The sequence below is a fragment of the Mesoplodon densirostris genome, chromosome 11, assembly GCF_025265405.1.
Source record: "Mesoplodon densirostris isolate mMesDen1 chromosome 11, mMesDen1 primary haplotype, whole genome shotgun sequence".
Taxonomy (NCBI): Eukaryota; Metazoa; Chordata; class Mammalia; order Artiodactyla; family Ziphiidae; genus Mesoplodon; species Mesoplodon densirostris.
Window position 1 is genome coordinate 55,127,764 of NC_082671.1, and position 26,664 is coordinate 55,154,427.

The 26,664-nt window shown below is 37.1% G+C and overlaps 2 protein-coding genes across 9 annotated transcripts in view; one reads left to right on the forward strand and one right to left on the reverse strand.

Moving 5' to 3' along the window:
• IRAK4 (interleukin 1 receptor associated kinase 4) overlaps window positions 1–3,685 on the reverse strand; it is a 34,453-nt gene extending 30,768 nt beyond the window's left edge. For 4 of the 7 annotated variants that reach the window (XR_009533770.1, XR_009533771.1, XM_060112093.1 and 1 more), the window contains exon 1: window positions 3,590–3,685. The gene's annotated coding sequence lies outside the window, so the exon portion shown is untranslated. Of the gene's footprint in view, window positions 1–1,277; window positions 1,423–3,449; window positions 3,548–3,589 lie in introns of those variants that run through there. The other 3 variants (XM_060112094.1, XM_060112095.1, XM_060112096.1) reach the window with 3 other exon arrangements.
• Window positions 3,686–3,862: 177 nt separating this feature from the next.
• PUS7L (pseudouridine synthase 7 like) overlaps window positions 3,863–26,664 on the forward strand; it is a 28,374-nt gene continuing 5,572 nt past the window's right edge. The window contains exons 1-8 of one of the 2 annotated variants that reach the window (XM_060113846.1): window positions 3,863–3,912; window positions 5,315–5,442; window positions 7,095–8,023; window positions 14,792–14,951; window positions 16,702–16,894; window positions 19,857–19,955; window positions 23,319–23,400; window positions 24,939–25,219. In XM_060113846.1, the coding sequence (XP_059969829.1) occupies window positions 7,111–8,023; window positions 14,792–14,951; window positions 16,702–16,894; window positions 19,857–19,955; window positions 23,319–23,400; window positions 24,939–25,219 (1,728 nt within the window). In that variant the 5' untranslated portion in view covers window positions 3,863–3,912; window positions 5,315–5,442; window positions 7,095–7,110. The remainder of the gene's footprint in view (window positions 3,913–5,314; window positions 5,443–7,094; window positions 8,024–14,791; window positions 14,952–16,701; window positions 16,895–19,856; window positions 19,956–23,318; window positions 23,401–24,938; window positions 25,220–26,664) is intronic. The other variant, XM_060113848.1, reaches the window with a different exon arrangement.

Here is a 26,664-nt window from a genome sequence, read left to right on the forward strand (position 1 = left end):
GGTCAACCTTGAATAGAAGAAAACCTCTTCTTCTGAATCTAACAGGAGGGAAGCAGAGGTTTGGATACAGATATATTTGAAGCAAGAGGGAGAATTCCTATACAATGTTATTTTCTCTGTGAAGCAGGAGGTGAGGTCATCCAGGGCTAAGTTAAGAATCGCTCAAGCACCTTGAGGGTCACCTGGTAAATGCCTACTATTCCTTCAAGCTCAACACAAAAGGCACTATTGGCTTTTCCTGATAGTCATCTCTTTTGCTCCAAACTGTCACCTGGTTATTCTTCTATTATAACAATTATCATATTTTATTATTTATTGGTCTGCCTTCTCTCCTAGATGGTGTGCTCTCCTGGGCAGGGACCCAATCAAATTCAGCTTTAGCAGCTACTCAGAATATCTGTGCTGAATGCCAGAAGGCTGATTTTTTAAATTAAGAAATCACATCTGCCTATAGATTTTACAGTTGCTACATTCACACTACTTTTTCTTATTTACTTATACTTCTCTCCATTGTTAAGAAGTACAATGTGATTGACAAAGCTAGTAAAGGTAGAACTGCTTAGTAATCCTAAAAGCTAGAGCTAAAATACAAAGAATTGAGAATAAGAGCAGTCTATCTGAAGACCAGGGATAAATTCTGTAACTCTCCTGCATCCAGATTCTAACAAAGGTGATAGCGTAGGGATGCCAGAAAAGGAAGGCCTTCTAACAACTCCTCCATATATTTAAGTCTGGACGTTCTAAACTTCAGAATTTAAAATGTTACTTAAAACATACATCCATCTATCACCACCAACACATATTTGGAAGAACATACACCAAAATATTAACCGTGGTTATCTCTTGATGGTGATTTATATGGTGGTTTTGTTTTCATTTACTTTTCTGCATTTTCTATAATGAAAATAAATATGTGCAGAAAAAATTAAAAAGTGTCACCTCTTTCAAAGTATTCAAGATTTTACTTTAGTACATTTAGGATTAACAGAAGTGGAACAGGATATACTGCTTACAAATAAATAAATATATTCATGACTATTTTCTCATACCATTAATTCTCATGGTAAAGAAAAACCATATTTTCACACTAGACAACTCAGCCAAGAATACGAGGTAAGGTGATCATTAAGAAATAATACTAAAACGAGTATCTGCTTGTGGAACCCAGTGCCTCCCCACCTGCATGCACATTCTCAAACAAAGTACAGTTCAAAATAGAAATTCAAAAAATTTGTATGAAATGCATTAATAAAGTTTTAAGATTGTGCTTCACTAACAGTCTGATCAGAAGAAGAGAGTATAGAGGGGTGGATGGAAGATGGACTTTGAGGTTGCCTGGGCCTGGGTTCTAATGTAGCTCTTCCACAAGCCAACTGTGACCAGGGTCAATAACTCAGTTTCTCTGGACTTCGGTTTCTTCACCTGAAAAACAGAGATGGTCTTACCTAAGAGTTGCTGTATAGATTTTAAATTAAAAAATGCCTAATCCTATCAATAATAAGTGATCAAAGAAAATGTAGCAATGACTATTGTATGGCAGAAGTTATTCTTATGTCACATTAAAAAAAAGAAATGTGCAGAATTGTATTTAAGCTCAATTTTCAGAATAGCAATGAAGGACAACTGAAAGAATGGAACTAAGAGGTCTGAGAACATAGCTAAGCTTTTCATGGTGAGTGTTATTTTATCAAGCATAGTATCTTTAAAATGCTTATAACCTTCCTAAAATACATCATCTACGCATGCTTTCTTAAGCAAAATATTCTAGATATTTTTGGACAACTCAATATCATCATTAAGAACAAAAGCTCATGATACCTTCTAGACCTAATAAATTATATAGGGCTGCCATTCTTAAATAGGATATGTGCTGGTATTCCATAAATTAAACATCACATACCATTCTCAAACATTGATTTATCTCAATGGTAAGTATTTAAACATTTTGGATATATTTTTTAAAAGCCAAAATATTATACATTCGTCATATATTTACTGAGTCTCTATTTTGTGCTGGATATTGATCCAGGTCCCTGGAGATAAAGCATAAGTTAAGTAAAAAAAAAAAAACAACAACTGAATTCATGGAGCTTATATTCTAATAGAGAAAGACAGGTAATAAGCATTTGCTTTATAGTGCATTAGATGGTGCCAAGTGGAATGGAAAAAAAATAAACTGAGAAAGGGTTTTAATTTTAAATAGGGTAGTCAAAGTAGCCCTCAATAAGAAGGTGCCGTTTGATTAAAGGTTTGAAGGAATGAGAAAGCTAGCCACTGGGATATCTGTGGCAAAGGTTTCTGGGCAAAAGAAATCGTAAATGCAAGGGCCTGGAGTGGGTCCACTGAAAAACAGCAAGGAGACAGTAAGACTGGAGAAGAGGGGGCAGGAAAGTAGAATAGATGAGAGAGGTAATGGGGCCAGGTCTCCTCGGGCCCTTATAGCCTTTGGATTGACTTTATCTTCTGAGGGAGATGAAAAGACAGTGGAGGTGTTGAGAAGAGGAGAGACGCACTCTATACTCATGTCTTAAAAGGACACCGGGGACTGCTGCTGAGAATAAAGGATATTAAAGTAAGGGCAGAGAAGCAGGAAGAGACCAATTAGTTCAGTACATCAATAATCCAGGTGGAGGTGCTGGAGGCTTGGATCGGAGAGGTAGCAAAGAAGGTAGAAGTCCTAGGATGATGGATATTTTCTGAGGTAAAGCACACAGGATCCTGTGTGCTGATGTGAAGGGTGAGAAGATGGCACCTTTACTGAGACGGAGAAGCCTGTGGCAGGAGCGAGTTTAGCCTGGGAAGCTCAGGAGCTCTGTTTGGACAGGTCGGAAGCAAACTTCAAATGAATGTTTAGTGTGCAAACAGAAGAATTAAGGAAATCTGAACTTTCTGACAGATCTCTTCAAGGATTACCCCCAGAAAGGGAAAGGGCAATTCTGAATATTCTCCGCTTAGGGCTCCTTGTGCAGACACGTTTTTGAGGCACTAAGAGAGCCATTTGTTCCCATTCTAAATGGCTAAAATGCTTTCTGAGGTCTGCTTTTCATCCCTTCGTTCCCTCTCTTGTTTCCAGGCTGTCTGTACACTTTTCCCATCTGATAAGATACTGACAACCCCGCTCCACTTTCCAAGTTCCTGGAAGCCTGACAGACAAGCTAATTAGAATCTTGGGGGGGCTTCGGAATGCTTTCCACGCGGCGAGCATCTCCGCCGGGTGCTGGTCTTACTTCCTGGTTCTCAGGAAAAGATATTTCATTTCGTAAACGGGTTCTCGGAACACACCGCCCGAGAGTTGAGAAATTCCAGGCGCGGTCTGACCGAGCCACCAGGTGACGTCTCTTCCCGCCCCACGGTCCTCCACAGGTACCACTAACTTTCTGATCCCCAGGGACCCACCCACGTCTTCATCCTGGAGCAATTGCTGCCCACGCAACCTACTTCCTCTCTACCTTTTCTCACTTGGGCTGAAGATAAGGCGATTTTCCTTCCGAACCGTCCCTCCACAACCCTGGGGCAGAGGGGCCGAGGCCGGTTCGCGGACCTCGGACACCTCGCGGAGAAGGTGGCGCGCACGGCCGGAACCCCTTACCTGCCCAGGCGCGGGGAGCGGGGGGCGGGCGGGGCGCCGCGGGGCTGAGCCGGCGGTCGAGGAACCCGGGCCCTAGGAATGGCTGGGGCAGGTCCAACCCGTCAGGCCCCGCCCAGGCCCGCCCCGTCCCCACCCCCGTCCCGCCCTCTTCCTCTTTGTCCTCCAGGCGGCTCCACAGAGTGAGAAATTCCGGGTCTCTTTTAAGGCACTTCTTGAAGTGGGAGCCTGGCCCTTTAAATAGTCCGTGTCGGAGGCTAAATATTTTAAGGCTTCCGGTCATGCGCACAGCGTAGTGCAGAGGAATACCTTCACCTGGACGTGAGGTAGACCGGGTTGAGTTTCTTTCGCCAAGTGGGGCTTGTGCATTGGGGGATGACAAGATAGGCATCGGGACCCTGCCCCTTCGTCCCCAAGAGGAGGGCGACCTGAGCTAGTATAGCGTCTTGGGGTAGGCGGGGCTGGGGGAGGAGAAGAAGCCAGTGGAGCTGCTGGCCGTGTCCGGGGTACTTTTGAATGCGCCTGAAGGCTACGCAGCAGAGGACGTTAGTCCTGCTGGTTGGTGGCAGAAGTAGGAAGTTGGAGTGAGTTAGGTGGAGCAACGGCAGTGGAAGGAACTGGAGGCGCTACTGGCCTCCTTTTTTTTAAAACACCCTCCCAGACTCTGCCCTTAGCCAGCACTTTCCCAGCCTCGGGTCAGCCAGACTACCCCCTCTCTCTCCGCCCCGCAGGCTCTTCAACGCATCTGTTGCCTGGGAACACTGCACGTGTGTGCTTAACTCCACGTGGGTTCCTTGGCTGCCTTTCAGCATGGTTCCACTCTTACTGAGATGCTTGGTTGTAATAATTCCCTCATCACTGTATTCTCCTCAAGTTGTTCTACCTATGCCACTAGCTTAGAATGTCTTCATATCTTCTTCCTTTTTCTGGGTAAAGAGTAGGTCATTATTCTTTCCAAGGCCAATCCAGCAGCTGAGCTCTTGATCACGTCTCATTGCTTTCCAACTCTTCTAACTCTTCATCACATTCATCCTGCGCAGTGCTATCAGTCGTCTTACTGAAACATCTTTTTGGATTGTGTCATTTTCCTATTCAGACACCTCCAGTGGCCATCCATTGACCACTCAGTGGATTCTAAGTCCCTGACAAGGTGTTCAGTATCTTACCTTGATCGGCACTAATCCAGCTGTATTTTCCAGAACTGTACTAGAAAACACTTTCTCCTACTGCTCTGTATCTGGGCTCTTCAGTTTTCTCTAACACATTGCATATGTTGTTTGTGCATCACTTATGATAGGTCTTTGCCTCATTTCTGTCTCCTGAACTGTTTTGAAGACTTAGCCACTTCTTGCATTATGCCTTTACTGATTATTCTAGGCAAAAGTTATTTCTTCTTTCTTCCTTTTCACTCTTACAGCTGTTTATTTGTACTAGCTGTTTTGTTTATTCAACAGTCAGTATAGATTATGTGCCTACTATGTGCTTGACACTGTTCTAATTGTGAGATAATCAGTGAATAAGGCTGACAGGGTTCTTGTTCTCATGGAGCAAACATTCTAGTTGGGGGAGGTATACAATAAATAGTGAAGAAAATTATTAGACAGAAATGCTATGCAGAAAATTAAATAGGATTTTGTGAAAAATAGTGGCTTGCTGGTTCCTCTGGATTATTGGTCAAGGAAGACCTCTTTGAGGATGTTATTGAGGAAGTACTGATTTAATCAACAGGAACAGTTGGCACAAAGGAACTGAAGAAGGCCAGTGAAGCTGGAGTATAGTGGATAATGGGAAAAAAGTACAAGATAAATTTGGGGAATAGACAGAGTCCAGGATCTTAGAAGTCTTCGGAAGCCAGGGTAAGTAATTTGGATTTTATTATAAATGTGATTAGAGGGTTTAAAAAGGGGTTGTGATATGATTTAATTTACCTTTTAAATCATCATTCTGGCTACTCTGTGGAGAATGGACTATAGTGGACTAGTAATAGAAGCAGAGATTAGAGACCTTCACAGTGTATAAGAATTTCTGGAATGGAAGTCCTAAAGTAGAGGTGACAAAAGGACAGCAGGAATAATCAGAGAGCTGTATGCTTAAAGGTGCTGCAACTTTTGGTGATGAGAAAGTCAAAGTTATGACCAAGATGAAGTGGAAATGGTGTGAGGTTGAGATTGAGGAACTGAGGGACAGTGATGTTAAATGGATGGTCATGGAGGTCATGCTGGATAGTAGATTTTAAGCCTGGTATTAAAGTCATCAGTGAATGAAGAATTGTCCTAGGACCAGAGAGAGTATGGCAGCAAATAGTATAGCCTGCTGTCATGAACTTCAAAGGAAATGGGATTTGGGGAGGTAGAGGAGGAAGAAATGGTTTGGAAGTAGCAGTGGCAAACATAGAAAATATTTACAACCTCCAGATCCCAAGGTGGGTATGAAAGGAAAAATAGCCTTCACATGAGAGGACTACAGAAGCAGCAGCTTGGGGAAAATAGCCAGGTTTCATTAGGGCAAGAAACTGGGGAGACTGTGCAGGAAATAAAGGAATGAGGGAAAATAAATATATCCTATATATTCCCTAGGAATTTAGGATATAGAGAATTTGCTGTGATTTCTACATGACATAATAGAAAGAATGGTGTGGAGGTGGTTTTCTAAATTGGTTCAGATTAGTAGAATACACTGTAGAAATGGGGTGAAGGTCCAGATGATGATGAATTTCCTGGAGAGTGTGGTTAACACAAAGAACGGAGTAGTACTGGTCCCCTGAGCATTTTATTTTTCCTGAATCTCCATCTGGTAGCCATGGGTTGTGTGAAGAATGAGTGAAGTTGGCTTCAAGAAGGTTTGTAAAGGTTTTCTTTCTCTCTAATGCCAGAGAGAGATGGTTGGAATTTTCCTCTGGGTCAGTCGCAAAAGTTTGTATCTGTAAAAGTTTGATCTGGCTTTTAAGAAGGTTTAAGGTCCGGGGTTAATTTAAGCCTACCTAGAAACCTAATCACATTGCAAGTTGGTTTTAGAACTTCATTTATCTGTCAATTTGGACTATTTCTTCCTGTCTTCTCCTCATCCCTTCTTCCATCCCTATCTCTTCATATATAAATATCTAGCTACAGATTCTCTGGAATTAGCTGGAAATTTTAGTTTTCAGGGATGGAGTTCAGACAAATCATTGTAAAGAGGCGTATGTTCTAGTCTCTTCTTTGTAGGCCTACAGATGGTATTTTAAAAGTGAACTTGAAACTTAACCCATTTTAATCCTGGAATTTTAATAGATGGAAGCCTGGAGTGGGTGAAGAGTCAAGTTGCAAATCACCAGATATCTCAGTATAAGAGAGTCAAAATACACCTGATATATAGAAATAAATTAGATTAGTAATGTCTTTTAAGGGGACTCAGGATTGGAAGGGAGAGAGAGAAGGAGAAATTAAATAAATCTTTCAAAGCTATTTCTTTTTTTGTTATCCAGAATTTTTCTTTCTGGTAATTGACCACCTCTTTGTTTCTTTTATAGGCATTGTTATTTGAGAATGGAAGAGGATACAGATTTTAGAATCAGGTTTAGTTCTTTGTGTTTCATTACGGATCACGTTGGATTTCATGGCACCATAAAAAGCTCACCAAGTGACTTTGTTGTTATTGAGATTGATGAACAGGGACAGTTAGTTAATAAAGCCAGTGATGAACCTACTTACAAGGTTAATAAAATACTACCTGGGCCAAATAATTTGGCTAAAAGAACAAACCTAGATCCTCAAAATTTATCCTTTGAAGAGAGAAGCAATCAAGAAGTCAGTACTTTGGTTGGGTGCTCTGGTGATGACCAAAATTATGAGCCTGGTTCAGAAAAGGAAGATTCTATCGAAGATGGAACTTCCAAAGGTGAAGAAGAAAACATTGATGTATTAGGATCCTTGTTAGATGAAAAAACTAATGAATTACTGAATCAGTTTGCCTGTGATGTAAAAGAGAAGTGGAGTTCTAAAACTGAACTAATTGGACCATCTCCTGAATTCTCATTAGGCAGAATCCTTGACAAAAACCAGAGGGCTATTTTGCATAGTGCTATTAGGCAGAAATTTCCTTTTTTAATAACTGTAGGAAAAAACAGTGAAATTGTTGTAAAATCAAATCTTGAGTATAAAGAACTCTGTCACTTGGTATCTGAAGAAGAAGCATTTGACTTTTTTAAATATTTGGATGCAAAGAAAGAAAATTCCAAATTTACCTTTAAACCTGATATAAACAAAGATCACAGAAAGGCTGTCCACCATTTTATCAACAAAAAGTTTGGAAATCTTGTGGAAACCAAATCTTTTCCTGAACCGAATTATAGTGCTGATAATCCAAATGTAGTGATAACGGTAAGATTTCGGGAAAAAGCACACAAGCACAGGAAAAGATCTCTTCATGAATGCCAGGAAAGAAAAGTTATATACACAGGTAATTTAATACATCATTATTATTTTCTTAGATAAACTTAGTTAAAGTTGCATGAAAGCTGAATAATTTCAAATGAATTAAATAGCCTTGTCCAGAGATATATTGGAAACAATATATGGGTCCTTTTTTTTAACGGAAGAGAAAGTCTTTCAAAATACACTGGTTGTAAAAATTAACCTTATTGGGGCTTCCCTGGTGGTGGAGTGGTTGAGAATCCGCCTGCCGATGCAGGGGACACGGGTTCGTGCCCCGGTCCGGGAAGATCCCACATGCCGCGGAGCGGCTGGGCCTGTGACCCATGGCCGCTGAGCCTGCACGTCCGGAGCCTGTGCTCAGCAACGGAAGAGGCCACAACAGTGAGAGGCCTGCGTACCACACACACACACACACACAAAAATTAACCTTATTGATGAAAGTGTCGTTAACACAGATACTTATAGTTAATGTAGTCACAAATGTATAAAGTTGAAGCAGTTCCATTGCATTTAAGTAAGTGTTATGGGGATGAATCTTGATTTCATATTTTGAGAGTTATCTTAATTAAAATTAAGTATTTGGAGAGAAGTAGAATATGTTTGCTGTGCTTGGGGAAGTGAATACCTTGTAATCTAAAACAGCTGGACTTCACTGCCCAAGGTAGAGGACCTGCAAACTTACAGGGAGTTCCTTCCTTTGGCTGTCAGTCTTTTAGAGAAGAGATTCTCAGATTTTAGCATGTGTTATAATCACCAAAAGGGCTTGTTGAGAGAGATCTCTGAGCCCTATTCTCAGAGTTTCTGATTTAGAATGTTTAGGGTAAGTCTTTCACAAATTCCCAGGTGATCCTTTTTCTGCTGGTCTGGGGACCACATTTTGAGAATCACTGTCTTAGGGAATACGTTCACTTTCTAGGATGGAGTGGAACTGATGAAATCTCACTCTGCAAGTTTGGCTGCCCAGGTTTAATTGGCCTGTATCCTACATGAAGGATGACAAGTGTTTCAGATGGTCCTGTTTTATAAGTAAACAGCACAGCATTTAAAATAAAAACAGCAACTCAGATTTGCACAAATATGTGTGGCACAGAAACAAGGTTGTACTATGTAGGGAACTCTGTGATGTAAGTGAAAAGAGTTTGGACCTTGGAGCTATGTGGGTTTTATTTTACGTTATGACTTTAGTTCATAAAAAGATTTATGAACTTTTTAATATCTTTAGGACTTAGTTTCCATAAATGTAAAACTGGAAAGAATAATACCATGGGCAAGTTACTTAACAATTCATAACTTTTGGTTGTACTTTAAAAATGGGATAGTAGTAAGGCCTAATTCACAATGATACTCTAAGGATTAGATGAAATAATGAATGCAAATGTTTACTATGTAATCGTTTTTCAAATGTTGGTGTCTTCTGTCTTGGAAATTTGTCCAGTTGTATCACTTACCTTTTCCATGAAAAAGCTGCTAGTATAGGAGTTGACACATGAGGCATGCAATAAATGTTAACAGATAAATCTGTTTGGAAGGAAAAACAAAACTAGTTTTACACGTGGGGAGAGAATTGCTGATCAGTGATTTAAGCAGGTATAGATTTTGTACTACTTGTAATTCTAACAGTATTTAAATTAATGAACCAAAAAATTGTGGAAAGTTTATATATTAGTTTAAATTTGTTTTACAAAAACGATGAATAATTGGAGAGACATGTTCAAGGGAGAAATTGATGGTTCACCAGAGGATAGTATGAAGATACTGGGATACCTATAAGTACAAGAATAAAGAAAAAGACAAAGATAAACTTTGCCTATCCCAGATTTTGCTTAGGCCAGCCTTTTGTAAGAACAAAAATAGTTCATATAAAAAAATTCCTTAATAAGTACAGTAGACCTACCTAAAAAATAGAAAACTTTAAAAAAACTTTTATTTTTAATTGTTATAAAATATACATAACATAAACTTTACCATTTTAACCATGTTTAAGTGTACAGTTTAATGGCATTAAGTACGTTCACATTGTTGTACAACTATCACTGCCATCCATCTCCAGAATCTTCATCTCCTCAGACTGAAACTCTATGTCTGTTAGACAATAACTCTCTATTCCCTTCTCCCCTAGCCACTGACCACCATCATTCTGCTTTCTGTTTCTGATTTGACTACTCTAGGTATCTCATATAAGTGGGATCATACAACATTTGTCCTTTTGTGATTGGCTTATTTCACTTAGCTTATGGTTTATAAGGTTTACCTGTGTTGTGTGTGTGTGTTAGAATTTCTTTACTTTCTAAGGCTGTATAATATTCTGTTGTATGTATATATACATCTTGTTATTTTGTTTATCCATTCATCTGCCAGCGGACACAGTTGCTTCCATCTTTTGGCTATTGTGAATAATGCTGCTATGAACATGGCTATATTGGTTTAAGTTACTGTTTTCAGTTCTTTTGGGTATATACCCAAAAATGGAATTGCTGGATCATAAGATAATTCTATGTTTAATTTTTTTTTTTTTTCGGTACGCAGGCCTCTCACTGTTGTGGCCTCTCCCGTTGCGGAGCACAGGCTCCGGACACACATGCTCAGCGGCCATGGCTCATGGGCCCAGCCGCTCCGCGGCATGTGGAATCTTCCCAGACCGGGGCACAAACCCGTGTCCCCTGCATCGGCAGGCGGACTCTCAACCACTGCGCCACCAGGGAAGCCCCTATGTTTAATTTTTTGAGGTAGTGCTATACTGTTTTCTTAGACGCTTTTTTGAAGAAAGAATTGTATGAAAAATTTAAGCGTCCAATGACATTTTCGTTTTAGGTATTGCATTTCTCAGCTCTAGAAGTTTTATTTGGTTCTTTCTTAGGTCCTCAATTTCTTGTTATGTTCATGTTTTCCTATAGTCTTTGAGCCTTATTTATTTATTTATTTATTTATTTAGTTAGTTAGTTAGTTAGTTTTGGCTGCATTGCGTCTTTGTTGCTGCACACAGGCTTTCTCTAGTTGCTGCGAGCGGGGGCTACTCCACCTTGAAGTGCGTGGGCTTCTCATTGCGGTGGCTTCTCTTGTTGCAGGGCGCGGGCTCTAGGCACATGGGCTTCAGTAGTTGTGGCACATGGGCTCAGTAGTTGTGGCTCACGGGCTCTAGAGCACAGTTTGAGCCTATTTTTAATGGGTCTTTAAAAATATTTGTCTGCTAATTTCATTTCTGTTGTTTCTGGGTCTGTTTCTGTTGACTGACTTTTATTTGGTTCATGGGTCATATTTTCCTGCTTCTTTGCATGTCCAGTACTATTTTTTGGAGGTCGAACACTGTGAGTGTTATCTTGTTGAGTGTCTGGATTTTGTTGTCTTATTTTAGAGAGTGTTGAACATACTCTAGCAGGTAGGAAGTAGTTTGCAGGTCCATCTGAGGCTTCATCTTGAATTTTATTAACGGAGGTCTAGAGTAGGCTTTACGCTAGTGCTGTCATATAGCTCTACTATGTATTTAAGGAGCCTATCCACACTGGACCTGATAGAGATGAAAACTACTAGAATTTGAGCTGGTGTTTTAATGGGATGAGTCTTTGGGGCATTGGGAAGTAACGAGTATATTTTGAATGGGGGTGGGACATAAAGTATTAGAGCCAGAAGATAGATTCTCAGCATCTGAGAAGACTCTCAGTGGCTGGTGTGATGAATGGAACATGACAGAAGTGATGGTGTGTGATGTCTAAGGCTAGGTCATAAAAGGTATTGCACTTTTTGTGCACAGTTCTTGGATTGCTCACTCTGGGGTAAGCTAGCTACCAGACTTTAAGATATTAAAGCAGCTCTTTGGAGAGGAAATGAGGCCTTCCGCCAATAGCCAGTACTAACTTGCCAGCCATGTGAGTGAGTGATCCCCTTGGAAATGGATCCTCCAACTCCCGTCAGGAGTTTTGAGTAACTGCAGCCCTAGCCACATCGTGCTGCAACCTCCTGAGAGAGCCTGAGCTAGAACCACCAAACCACGGTGCTCTTGAATTCCTGATCCAGAGAAGTTCTGAGAGATAAGTGAACATTGTAAGCCAGTAGGGTTTGGGGCAACTTGTTACACAACACTAGATAAATGATATGTAATATTTAATTCTAGGTGTGCAGATTACTAATCAGCAAGGAACTCAAGGGGTCACCTATGCAGATTTCTGGAACACGTTCTCTTACTCTGCCCTATGAATTCCGGCCCACTGGGCCTTCTTGAACTCCAGCCTCAGCAAGACCACTGTGCTCTACTTGGATTCCTCCTCCCTGGCCCAGAAAGTACCTCTAGTTAGAAAACCATGGTATTTTAAGACTCACCTCATTTGTTTTGCCTTTCCTTTTGGATCACAGTTCTGTGATGCCTTTAGTCCAGGGTCGAAAGACAGGTGTTTCGTATGTTTTGTCTAGTTTTCTATTTGTTAACAGTGGGAGTTCAAGGTTGGTACCAATTATTCCAACATGGTGCTAGAAGTAGAAGTCTCTAAAATTGAATTTTAAAATTTAGCATAGTTGATTTTCTTTTTCAATACTTCATTTATTCCAAGTAATTAAGAAAATGTTATAAATCTTATAAATTAAACATAAATTTGGTGTTTACATTTTCTTATATGTGCCAATATTATTTACTAACTTAATGAGATTTCAATGTAAAAAAGACAAGTTTAAATCAATTAGACATTTTTAATTGGAATTACTTGAGTTTCATTACCTTAAACATTCCAAGTGCATAAGACATTCATTAACACAAATACTAAAAACCATGAGTTTGATCATCTTAAATATTTCTATTCTAAATTCTCTATCTTCATGGATAAAATATACCTATGCACTAAGGCTAATCAGCAACAAACTGATATAATCTCAAACAATTTGGAGGCTCCTTCTTAGATGGCTGAGCTTGCCTAATGACCTATGAGTGACACGCCTAGATTGTCAGGGACAGATTTGACATGTTGAACTCTAGTTATCAAACACATGTACTTTAAAACTTTAAGTGTTGCTCTCCTAGCCTTCTTATTTTATATAATACACTTTCTTGGTCTGTTTTTCACAGTTTGTACCTCCTAGCCAGGCTGCTGCAACACTTTTAAGATATTTTATTGGTGTCTGTCTAATTCCATAGATTTGGTATATTTGGAAGACTACAAAATTTTTCACATTATTACTAATTGATTCTGAAATGTTTGGTTCCAGGACTAGTATAGCTCTTATAAATTATTGTGAACCCCAAACAGCTTTTGTTTATGTGTTAATTATATTTAACCTATTAGCAATTTAAAATGAATTTTAAAAGATATGAATTTATTTAAAATAATCTATTTTACTTATCGATGAAGGTGGTCAAAAGGTACAAACTCCCAGTGATAAAATAAATAAGTCCTGGAATATAATGTACAGCATGGTGACTACAGTTACTAATACGGTGTTGTATATTTGAAAGTTGCTAAAGGAGTAGCTCTTAACAGTTCTCATCACAAGGAAAACATTTTTATAGTGATCATTTCACAATATGTACAAATATTGAAGCATTATTGCTGATTTTAAAAACTTTTTCATCAATGCATGTTTTTCTTCATATTTTTGAGACTTGCTATTTTCATGTTTTTCGAGGTTATTTATATAGGGATCTAAAGAACGTACAGATGTTTCCCTTTCTTTTAAACAGCATGATTTCTAAAGTGTAGATATTACAAGCTTTTGTTTAGCTATTTCATATGTTCAGAGATAGATAGATAGATAGGTAAATTTCACATCCTTCTACTTCCTGAGTCACATGTATGTTAAATGTTCATTTTTCTTAGAGCATTCCTCAGAGAGACCCATGTAGCTGCTGATGACAGTTACAAGAGGTGAACAAAATAGAAATTATTCTGCAGAAAACTTTGAATTTCCTTTTCATGATTTGAGGGAAAAGGGCAGTACTTTGAAGCATTTTATATGTATATGGTGAACTGAGGATTGAGGTATTTTGTTACTGTCAATGTTGGCAGGTTATATAGGCCAACAAGTTGGGGGGCTTTTTTGGTGGCTGTTACTGCGCTTGTTCCTCCTACCTCTTCTGCAACCTCACTCCTACCCTCTCATCTAGTAGACATTTGAAGCAGCTACCACGAAGCAAATATGGTTTTATTTACTGGTTTGCTGACCTGGAACTCCTAGTCCGTGGGGTGCACAAACTTAAAGAGATAAATTATAACATGATGTTCAGTGTCACAATATAGATAATGACAGCTAGTGGAGACATGCAGATTTAAGTAATTAACTTCCTGTAAAGTTCATTTATTCATTCATTCAATAAATACTTGAATACTTACTATGTGTTAGGCTGAAGATATAATGGTCAGTAAGACAAACATGATTGCTGCTGTGGCCATTGGGTCTTGAAGCATGAATGGAAGTATGGCAAATAGTAAATGGAGGGAGCACATGAAGGCTTTAGTCCATCCAAGGATTGTGAGGAGTTCTCTGTGTTAGGATTATAGGTTATATGAATGGGAGTGGCACATGCGGAGACTGGAAGGGTAGATTAGGGCCAATGTGACTGGGGCCAGTATGAACGTCAGATGAGGGAATTTGGATTTTTTTTTTTTTTCTGTAAGCCTTTAATGAGCCCACTAGCATTTTAAAAATGAGTGCTGAAATCCATGAGGTTTTGTATTTTACTGGTTGTATTTTGATTAAAAAGTACTCATTGTTTAAATTAGTGATTTGATTCATTATAATGATCTGTCTGCTAAGAATGTAATTGATGTATGTTAGCTGCTTTTTTTGTAATCAGGGATTGTTTTTGTTTCAGCCTTTACCCTACGGAAAGAAAATCTGGAAATGTTTGAAGCAGTTGGTTTTTTAGCTATCAAGCTTGGAGTGATTCCTTCAGATTTTAGTTATGCAGGACTTAAAGACAAGAAAGCCATCACTTATCAAGCAATGGTTGTTAGGAAAGTGACACCAGAGAGGTAATAAGATGTTACTTTAAAGGACAGACTTTATTTTCTTATTGCATCAAAAACTCAGAATAATACTGGGAGCATATTAACCTCACTATTAATAGTAATTGATTACAGGCTTACTCAGCACATATTCTGCATTAATAGTATAATTATCTTCTAAATAGAGTTTTGTTTTGTTGTTGAACAAAACAAAACTCTATTTAGGACTCTAAACTCTACTTAGAAACAAAACTCTATTGAACAACAAAACAAAACTCTATTTAGAAGATAATACATGTTTATTTAGAAGATAGTACATGTATTATTTAGAAGATAATACATGTATTTAGAAGAAATACATGTTTATTATAGAAGATTTAGAAAATAGAAAAAAGAATAAAAAAGAAATTAAATGTCACTAAAAGTTCTCTTACTCAGAAATAACCACAATAACATTTTGATCCATTTCCTTCCAGTCTTTTTTCAAATACTATGCTACATACAGATGCTACAAAGCCATTTTTTACATATGTGAAAATCGTACTGTATGTGTAATTTATATTTTACTTATAAAAATAATTAGTATTAATGAAAATTTATGTCATGAAATATTTCAGAGTCATGTTCATTATACAGACTAATTTATTTGACATTCCTCTGTTTTGGGACATAGAAATTTGTTCCAGTTTTTCACTGTAAATACTACTGTGATTAATATGATTGTACTTAAATCTGTGCCTTGTGGATACTCTCCTCAAGATAAAGTTCAGAAACTTGAATCATTGAACCAAAATCCTGCCTAACTTGCTGTAATATTGATATATTAATCTTTAGTCATCAGATGTTTAAGTACTCACTACTTGCAGGTAGATGTTTCTAAGTTGTTATATGTGGGACAAAAAAAAATTGATTATGATTTTGTCTTTGTGGTCAAGAAGTGCAGTATAGTAAGAGAGAATGACTTTAGATGTTAAAAGGTATTTAGATGTTAAAAATTAGTTTTTAACCATCAAAGACAAAACAAATTATTAGTTTCTAGGAGGAGCAGGTACTTTGATTTGGCTTATGGGTAGGGAATTTTAATTACCCATCAACTAACAGTAAGATTTTAGCAGTTGCAGAAAATCTGAAGATAGTTTAGAGGGGCAGTAAGCTAAAAGTTCTGCCTAATAAAGCAGATATAGTTCCTGTAAGGACTACAGAAAATATGATGTAAAGAAGAATTTATATCAGTTCTTACAGGATCTTAAAAGTTAGGCTAAGATAATTGGAATCCATTATTTAGATGTTGGTGAAAAATTGAAAATTTGAATAAGGAAGTGTTCAGAGCAGAATTTTAGGAAAATCCTCTGGCACTAGTGGTTTTTTGGTAACTGGAGAAAGAGAGACTGAGGAAGAAAGGAGCAAAGTCTAAAGACAGGAAGAGCAGAGAACAGTTAAGAGGTTCTATCCCTTGAACTAAGAAGTCAGAAGGCTACATAGATAGAGTAGTAGCATTAGTAATATGTGTTCCAGTTCTTAAAATCTCTTAATATAATCCTATGATAAAGGGGTTTTAGTGTACATTTGTTGAAATAAATGAAAGATGTGTTTTTGAAATAGTTCCCCCAATTTTTGTTTTAGTATTCGGATATAAGTGGTTATCTGCCAACTGTCATTTAAACTTTATTTAAACTATTTTTTTGACATTTTTAACATAATTTTTTAATGTTTAAGCATTTAAACTAATTTTTTAAATGTAAGATTTAACTGAGTCTATATGACTTATCATTTATAGGTTGAAAAACATTGAAAAAGAAATTGAAAAGAAAAGAATGAATGTGTTTAATATTCGATCTGTAGATGATTCCCTTAGACTCGGTCAGCTCAAAGGAAATCACTTTGATATTGTCATCAGAAATTTAAAAAATCAAATAAATGATTCTGCAAACCTGAGAGAGAGAATTTTGGAGGCAGTAGAAAATGTTAAGGTAAGAAAACTGCACTTTTAAAAAATTAATTTATTTATTTTTGGCTTAGTTGGGTCTTAGTTGCTGTACGCAAGATCTTTCATTCTGGCATGTGGGCTTCTCTCTAGTTGTGGCATGTGGGCTCTAGAGTGCGTGGGCTCTCTAGTTGTGGTGAGCGGGCTGAGTTGCCCCACAGCAGGTGGGATCTTAGTTCCCTAACCAGGGATCAAACCCGTGTCCCCTGCATTGGAAGGCGGATTCTTAACCACTGGACTACCAAGGATGTCCCCAAACTGCACTTTAAAATAGAGTATTATAGGAAAATCTTTATAGTCCCTCCCTTTACATTGAGATAAGAAGGGAAATTTTTCTTTTTCTTTTGTACCTTTTTTATTGCATGTATAATTATTTTTTTAAATGATAATTAGGGCCATTTGACTTATTTTTTTATTTTTCTTCTTAGTACACATTTTTGTATTGAAAAAACACAACTTTAGTATAATAAAAAAAATTGTATAGTGTTCCTCAGTGTGGGGGTAAAAACTATCTATAAAAAGACAGTTTTTTTTTTTTTTTTTTTTTTAGTATTTGCCATATAGAGTAGTATTTCAGGCAAAGAGATTAATTTTGGGGCAACTTTGTCTAGTAATTCTTTTCAGAAATCTTTGGCAAATAGTTTTTATATTACTTTTCAGAATCTTTTTTCAATCTAATTTTGAATTTTGTTTCAGTGTATACAAATGATAAATCATATACATTTTGTCTTACAGTAAAAAATTACTTACCATAAGTTTTTAAATGACATTTGCCAGGCATCTAAATATGCACATACAACCATCATTCTGATCATGTAGACTATGGGTTCAGCAAACTTTTTTCTGTAAAGGGCCAGATAATAAATATTTGTGGTTTTGTAGGCATATGGTCTCTGTTGCAGGTACTCTACTGCTGTTGTGTGGAAGCATCCATGGACAATATGTAAATGAATGAGCATGGCCATGTTCTAATAAAACCTTGTTTACAAAAACAGGTGTTGGGCCAGATTTGACTTGTGAGCCAGTTAATAGCTTGCTAACTCCTCATCTAGACCCATAATTCTCAACCTGGGGTGCTTTTAAAAAATTTCAGCAGTCCGTCTCTTCTCCCAAACCAATTAAATAAGAACATTTGGGGATTCAGCTTAGGCATTGGCATTTTTAAAAAAACTCCCTAAGTGATTCTTCTCTACAGCTAACACTGAGAAACACAGATCTAAGTTTCTGACCACAAAGACCTTTTTACACAATTTTATGCCTCTCCAGCAGGAAAACAAACAAACAGAAATCAGGTTTTAATCAATGTCATGCCTAACAGGAAAATATCTTCCAACTAAAGATTTTAAAAATCTTTAAAATATACAGGCATTCCCTGATTATATACTCTGTATATGGTTGTTTTTTCCTTTTCTTCTAGACCTACCTAAGATTCTTTTTTTTTTTCCCCCTGATAAACTATTAAAAAGATATCCCTTAGAAAAGGGAGTGGGGTTTCCCGAACTCTGATAGCATTTATTGCCAGACTTTCGTTTGGTATTTATGCATATACATTTTAAAATCCCCACTAGGAATAATCTTAGATTTAGCCAACTTTCCTTTAGTTCTCATAATGAGGGGAAGGAAGTTGAGAAGTCCTGAAAATAAGAAGTTTTTTGAGTTTTGTTTTAAAGGGTTATAAACCTTTTGTTATATAACCAACCCTAAGTAATTTGGAGGGGTACTTAAAACTCTTCTGGTGTTTGGAGGATATTGTGTAATGTTATTTTTCCAAATTTGAAATAATTAAAAGTATTTAACTGTGAGATTTAATACAGGGAGTACTTATTCTATCTGCAGTTGATCTTTGTGGCATGAGGTCAGGACGCAGTTCCTGTGTACCATGCTGATTACAAATTATCTTAGCATCCTTTATTGAACAGTCCTGGAGTTGGTGCTTGATAATCATTGTTGAATGAATATATATTCCTGCATAAAGTGAGTGTAGGGAACTCTTTTGTCTTTCAAGAAACCATCTGGGCCTGGGGTTTGCTTTGTGAGAACATGTTTAACCACTAACCAATGTCTTTAATGGTTACAGTGGTAAATTACAGTTTTCTATTTCTGCTGAAGTGACTCCATGCCATTGCCTTGGTCCAGGCTTTCAGAAACTGAGATAATCAAAAAACCAACCATTATATATAAAGTAGCCAAGACTTGCTGGGTTTGAAAATAAATCTGCTTTGTATTTCAAGCATCTCCATACAGCAGAAGTCTCAAATTCAGAAAGAGCTTGAGGGCAAAGTGCAGATCCAGTACTAGGTAACCAGTACATCCCAGTTTTCCCAGAACTTTCATGAGTTTAGCACCAAGAGTTCCCACATTCCAGAAAACTCCTCAGTAATGTGAATGAAAAGCTGACGTATTTTTAAAGATTTTTCACTTATTTTCTAACTTCTAATCATTTGTTCTTTTCCTTTCTATATTTTAACTGTATAGTGTTTCTCAGCCCATTTGGTATCCATGTGCGTATTGCCAATTACAAGATTCTTTTATTGAAATAAATACAACAAGAAAGACTTGATTACATATTCCGACACAATAATTGTATTTATTTATCTTAGTTTGGGGCTATAACAGAGAACCATAGACTGGGTGATTTTTAAACAAGAGAAAATTACTTCTCGTAGTTCTGGAGGCTGGAAGCCTAAGATCAGGGTTCCTGCCTGGTCTTCTTATTGTATTCACACACTGCAGAAATAGAGTGGGCAAGTTCTACCACCATTTCTTATAAGGGCACTAATCCTATTCATGAGGGCTTTATCCTCATGACCTAATTACTTCCCCAAATCCCCACCTCCAAACACCATCAGATTGGAGGTTAGGATTTCAACATATGACTTTTGGTGGCTCACAGGCATGTGGTCCATAACAATATACTTTTAATTAATTGATTGTTTTTGTATTTATAGAATAAAGGGTTTGTGAATTACTACGGACCACAGAGATTTGGGATGGGAAGGAAAGTTCACACAGACCAAATTGGATTGGCTTTGCTGATGAGTGAAATGGTATGGATTCTTTAAAAGTATGGACTTAGCTGTTTTGTCAGTTGTCCTTACTACATAAGCCCGCTCCTTGCTTTCTTAACCCAGCATATAAATGCAGCTTTACCGCCACATACATATACCATACATTACATCATGTTTATTGGGTAGCCACTATATTCTTGGTATCACATTATAACAAAGCAAACTGTATGTGATGCCCCTGTATTTAATACCTGCTTGAGACTAACAGGGACTTGACCAGCACTCATCAAATTCTTAGTGAGCTGAATAGAGGATTTTGAGAAAGTTAAACCCTAATTCGAGAAATCCGGTATCAGATATTATGCAAGATAGGAATTCACCCAATGGCAGTGGAACAGCAAATTTGAAAAAGAAAATTTGGCTAGTTTCAAATGAAACTAAAAATGCATGTCACAAATAAGCCACATTTGCCCAATTATTATATTATATATTTTTAAAATGTATATTACATATATATAATTACATATTATATATACACACATATATTTTCACACTGGTTGCAGTACACATAATAGAGAAAACCCACAAAACTATGAAAATTATATATTTGAGCAAATGCAGTATTATTCATATTACAGTGTCATGCTTATTCATTTGTGTTCTGATATGCTTTCTTGAGTGGAAGAGAAAGGAACAGTAAAAGCACTTGTGAGAAGCGTTGTGCATGTGAACACCATCTTACACATGGAAATAAGGTTGACAGCTGGTGCTGTAGACCACATCTGCAAAACTGCAGTCAGTCTGGGCTTAACATTTCAGAGGGAGTTTAGCAAGTGGGATATAACTGATATGATAAAGGGTCTAGAAACTGTATTGATAAGAAATGATTAACTGGACAGTGCTTTTTCAGTCTAGAAAACTCTGAAGAGGAAATTAACTTATAAAGTATTGGAAATTTTGTCATATGGAAGAAGAATTTAATAGTTAGGGGTCTGAAGAATGCATCATGTGTTCTGTTTGAGTTCTGCCAGTTGTCAAATATGTCACTATAGGCAGGTTAATTAATTTTCACAGCCTCGGTTTTCTTATCTGTAAAATGGACATAATACGTATTTTACAAGATGTTCGTGAGAAGTAAATGAGATAACTTTTGTGAAAGCACCTAGCGTAGTGTCAGGCTCATAGTAAGATGAATGTTCAAAAATATGATTAGACTGTTAATTGTCTGGTTTTAACAGTGGTAGAATTTCAGGGGGCCAAGTTTTAGCCTAGTGTAAGAAAGACTTTTCTAACAGTTGTCCAAAGAAATGGGCTTTCTCCTCTGCCACCCCCCACCCCAAGAACTGGAAATTCCTCTTGCTATCATTACATTTAAACAAAAGCTGGCTACTTCTTTCAAACTTCATATTCTATGCTCCTAATTATTTGTTAACTTGCTAGACTATTGGTTATCAACTATTGCTGTGGAACAAATTACCCCAAAACTTAGTGGATTAAAACCACAAGCATTTATTATCTCACTATTTCTGAGGGTCAGGAATCTGGGAGCAGCTTAGCTGGGCATTTTTGCATCAGAGTCTCTCATGCATTTAAAGTTATCTGTCAGCCTGGGTGGTCTCTGAAAACTTGAGTGGGTACCGAGGATATACATTCAAGCTCACTCTCATGGTTGTTGGCAGGAACCTTGAGTTTCTTCACATAGTGGTACTCGTGGCATGGCTTCCCCCGGAGAGAGGAGTCCAAGAGCACAAAAGAGAGAGAGAGAGAGAGACCACAACAGAAACCTCATGGATAACCAACAAGGACCTACTATATAGTACAGAGAACTCTGCTCAATATTATGGAACAACCTAAATGGGAAAAGAATTTGGAAAAGAATAGATACATGTATAGGTATAGCTGTATCACTTTGCTGTATACCTGAAACTATCACAACATTGTTAGTCAACTGTATTCTGACATAAAATAAAAAGTTAAAAAAAAATAGTGTCATATATCTCTTGACATACTCTCTTTGCTAAAGGAAATAGAATATTCCTTCAGAGAAATGAAATGAGAAAAAAGTTGCAGTTTGGTAAAATGGAGGGGAGTAATTCCTTTTCAGAGGATACAGTTTTTAGCCTCATAAAAGTTCTTTAGAAATAGAGCATTTATTCCTTTCTTCATTCATTCATATCAATAAATATTCATTGAATAAAAAAAGAAAAAAGAAACTTCAGTGTCTTTCATAGCCTAATCTTGGGAGGGACAGACCTTCACTACTTCCGTATTCCACGGTCACGCAGACCAACCCTGATGACTGTGGGAGAGGACTGCCCAGGCGTGAGCACCAGGTGCTTGAGACCATTGGGGCCTGTCTTAGAGGCTGGCTCCCACAGCTGGAAAGGCAGATTTTTTTTTTTCCTTTTGCTTGAAGCACGCCCTCCCCAACCTTTACATTCCTTATGTCTCAATTTAAATTCTCATCCTACTACCCAAGAATTAGTGAATTCCCCTTATCTTGTGACTGCACAGCCTCCTAGACTTCCCATCTCAGGTTTGATTACATTTTATAATTATTGCTTATTTAATATTTTCCAGTAAACAGAGACCACAAGTCTCTTGCTCAACACTCTATCCCTGGTATCTCCTCAGTGCCTAGCACATGGTAGATGCTTAATAGTATTTGTTTTAATGAATGAAAAATGTTAACAGAAGAATGAGTGGGAGATTAGGTTGCTTGACCTATTTTAAGATCCTTTCCTACTCTAACTCTAAGGCACATACTTAGAAATAAGTTGTGCTGGAGACAGTGATAAAATATAGGAACTAGTAGATAACTTTTTTTTAAAGGAGGATCTTTTAATCTATTTAGGTTTTAAAAGAAAATATTAAAGTTGGCAATTTTTAAAAATGACTGCCGTGTACTGCAAAAAAAAAAAAAAAAAAGATTGGCAATTATTTTTAAGACCACAGAATTCTGAGACTTGAGAACACAAATGAAATTAGTGGCTTGCCATTCCCCTATGCTTGTTCCTTCCCTTATTTTTCTTGTGTATTTTTGTTGACTAAGTCTGAGTTTTATGTCATCACTTAATACTTGCGTTCATAGTTCGATGATAGAGGCAAAGAATGACAGAAGAACTGTGGAAGTAGTGGGGGAGCACTTTTCCAGTCCATAATATTTTAAACCTATGTATCAGGTTGCTTTGTACAGGAGGTTAATTCTAAATTTAACATTGTTTAACTTTTGAACACTTAAAGACAAAATTGCCATGTAAAATATCATGTTAAATGCTTATTCTTGTTCCTTTGTTAAATGTCTGGCATTTGTTAGATGTCAGACAATTTGTACCTTTTTTTAAAAAAGTAAGTAATTTTTCATTTTCATTTAACATATGTTTGCTTGTTTGGTTTTTAAAGGTGAAGGCTGTAAAATTATTTCTCACACCAGAAGATTTGGATGATCCTGTAAATAGAGCAAAGAAATATTTTCTTCAAACTGGTACTTAAAAAGTTTCTTTACCCCTTACATAACCATGCAGATACATAAGTGTTATGTCAGCAGGAGGGCATTCATTACAACATAAATATGATAAGAAATAGACTGTAATATATTGTATATTTAAGCATTTTTATTACGTGCCCTATGCACTCCTTTTTTGGCCAGATCTCTGGGATTTTTGTCCTAATTCTTGCTTGGGGGTAGGGGTGAGGGAAAAGATGCTTTCTGAGTTTTTCTTGGCCTAAATCCTCGAAGGATTTAGGTATTGATGAAGTATAATTCACTACAATCAGAGGAGACTGAAAAAATAAACTAAATAAAAGTACATTTGTTATATCTGATACTTTGTGCATTGTTTTTGATCTAGTTACCATTTAGCCCTGATTTCTGATTTTGAAAACTTTAGCCCAATATATGTAGAATGCTTAATGAGAAGCACTAAAAAAAAGTTGTTATGAGTGTGGGTTCTACAGTCAATCTACGTAGGTTTAACTCTCAACTTTAGTACTTCCCAGCTGTACAGTCTTGTGCAAGTCATTTAGTTTCATTCTTTTAGTTTCTTCATCTGCAAACTGAAGCTAATAATGGTACCTGAAAGACTGTCATGAGATTTAAATAAGATAATAGATATAATGCTTTTAATATAGTGCCTGGCACGTTCTGAATACTGAATAAATATTACTTGTATTTAAACAATAACGGCAACCGTAGCGTTTTAGAGTCACTCAAATATATGATCAACATATACGTGCATATTGAATTTCACTTACATTGAAATAAAGGACATCAGTTTTCAAATATCTCCATTCATTGTTTTAAATTATGTACATATTACCTATATGTAATGATTCATAGGAGAAAAATATTTTTATCCCACACCAGAATCTGTAAACAGTGTGAGCATTTCAAATTGTTATGAGTAATCTAAGTAATACTAAGGAAAATTCAAAATTGCATCTATTGTAGGGTCCTGAGAAAATAATTTCCTTTTGGCAGTGATTCTTAAACTTTAGTGTGCTTAAGAAATCTGGTGCATTTATTAAAATGCTGAATCCAAGGCCCTACCTGAATAAGCATCTTTGCCATGGAGTCCAGTAACCTAATTTTAAAAAGCATCCTACTAGCAAGACCTAATAGTACACTTGAAGGATCCAGATGTCAACCCTTTCTTATTCAAAAAATTCTGTGTAAAATGTCTATAATAGCTCTTAAAAAATCTCTAAGCTCGGGTTTATGTAATGCTTTAAAAAAAAAAAAGTCCTCTAAATAACTGCAAATTAGTTTATCTCTATCCTGAAGTTCGAGTTACTAATGTGCTCTTTTTAAAGCAGGGAAAGTGATTGAGCCATATGATTAATGATCTTTATTAAAAACAAACAAAAAACCTCTTCAAGTGTAGCTCTGGTGTATAGTTGGTGCTGAGCATCATCTTCATATTCAGGTTCCCAGGATAGCTCAGTTCATTTAGAGAGCGTGGTAAAGGTCTTAATAACTGGCCTTTAAATAAAAGTGACTAACTGATCTTCGCTTTATTTCAGAGGATGCTAAAGGCACACTTTCACTGATGCCTGAATTCAAAGTTCGGGAGAGAGCATTGTTGGAGTCCTTGCATCGCTTTGGTGTGACAGAGGAGGGCTGTATCCAGGCGTGGTTCTCTTTCCCCCATTCCATGCGCATATTCTATGTTCATGCATATAGCAGCAAAATCTGGAATGAGGCAGTATCTTACAGACTTGCAACCTATGGATCAAGAGTGGTGGAGGGCGATTTGGTCTGTTTGGATGAAGATATTGATGATGAGCATTTACCAAGTAGTAAAGTAAGTGTCATTTCATCAAGAGTAGTTACCACCCCAGGAATACTAATTTTCAGAAGCCCTTATTTTAGAAACAATTTAAAACTAAACATGCTCTTCTTCTTTTTTTTTTTTTAACTTATATTTGCTCATCTCCTGCTTCTACTCTGCTGTCAGCTAATGCTTAACATGCTATTGAATGGAAAAATAAAAATAGTGGTATGAAATGAAAGTTACAAAGATGCGATTTTACAACTTGCTTTTTTCCCTCTTAACAGTATCTTAGAGGCATTTATATTAATGAAATATATTTTTGTATTGTAAAAATTGATCCTTCCATTTCCTCCCCATCCAACTAGTATTTTTATAGTATTTTAATCTCTGTGGGATTGAACTAAATAATGAAATTTAATTCCATAAATCATGTAAGGAAATTTATTTTATAGTATTGTAACACAAAAAGAGCAGACTATTCTCCATCATTATCTTAATTCAATCTCACAAATATATTTTAAAAATTAATGAAGGGATTTGAGTAGTGCTTTTGTATATAACATCATAAAATCATTGACCTTTAGAGGACAAAAAGATTTTAGAGACACTCTTCTAATTCCCATTTTATAGAAATGAAATTGAGACCCAGGCTAGAGAGGAGACAGATTAAGTGACATAGGTAGCACTTAATCTGTTGTCTGATTCCAAGCCCAGATTAGTCTCTACTAGAGAAATTGTGGAGTGTACAAAAGGTGTCAGCATCTAGAGATAGAGCATGGCCCAGTTTTTCAAAAATGGAGAAAAATAGACAGAACTTTCCATAAAGGAAGCTTGATCTAAATTAATGGCAGAGTTCTAGATGTATGAATTAAGGATTTTTTTGGTTTCAAGTGATGGAAACTCACCTCAGACTAACTTGAGGAAAACAGACAGGAATTTCTTGGCCCTCATAACTAAAAATGCATGATTGATTCAGGCACAGCTGTATCAAGGGGCTTAAGCAGTGTCCTAAATCATCTGTCTCATTTGCTTTATCTTGCAGCTCTGCTTTCCTCTCTGTTAGATCCATTCTCAGTTTCTTCTCCAGAAAAGAGGGCTTTTCTTTCCCAACAGTTTCAGTCAAAGCCATGGAATTGAGCCTCAGTGGCTAGGAATGGCTTGGCTTGGGTCACATGTCCCCAGATCAGTTATTGTGGACTGGAGTATGTGTTTGGCAAAACCTGTGTTCCAAGGGCTCCTTCCTGGAACCATCCCACCCAAACCACATTTAAGAAATGAGAGGGAAGCTCCCAGGAAAATGCAGGTGCACTACCAGAAAAGAGGGAGTAAAGGCTGAGTGATGAGTGAGCCAGAACAAAGATGTCTGCTTTACTGTTTTATTAAATGAATGGTTTATAAATATTTAGATAAGAAATTTATCACTAAGAGCATAAATCATTAAGAATGGTCATTTAACTGCGACACGGACTCTGAAA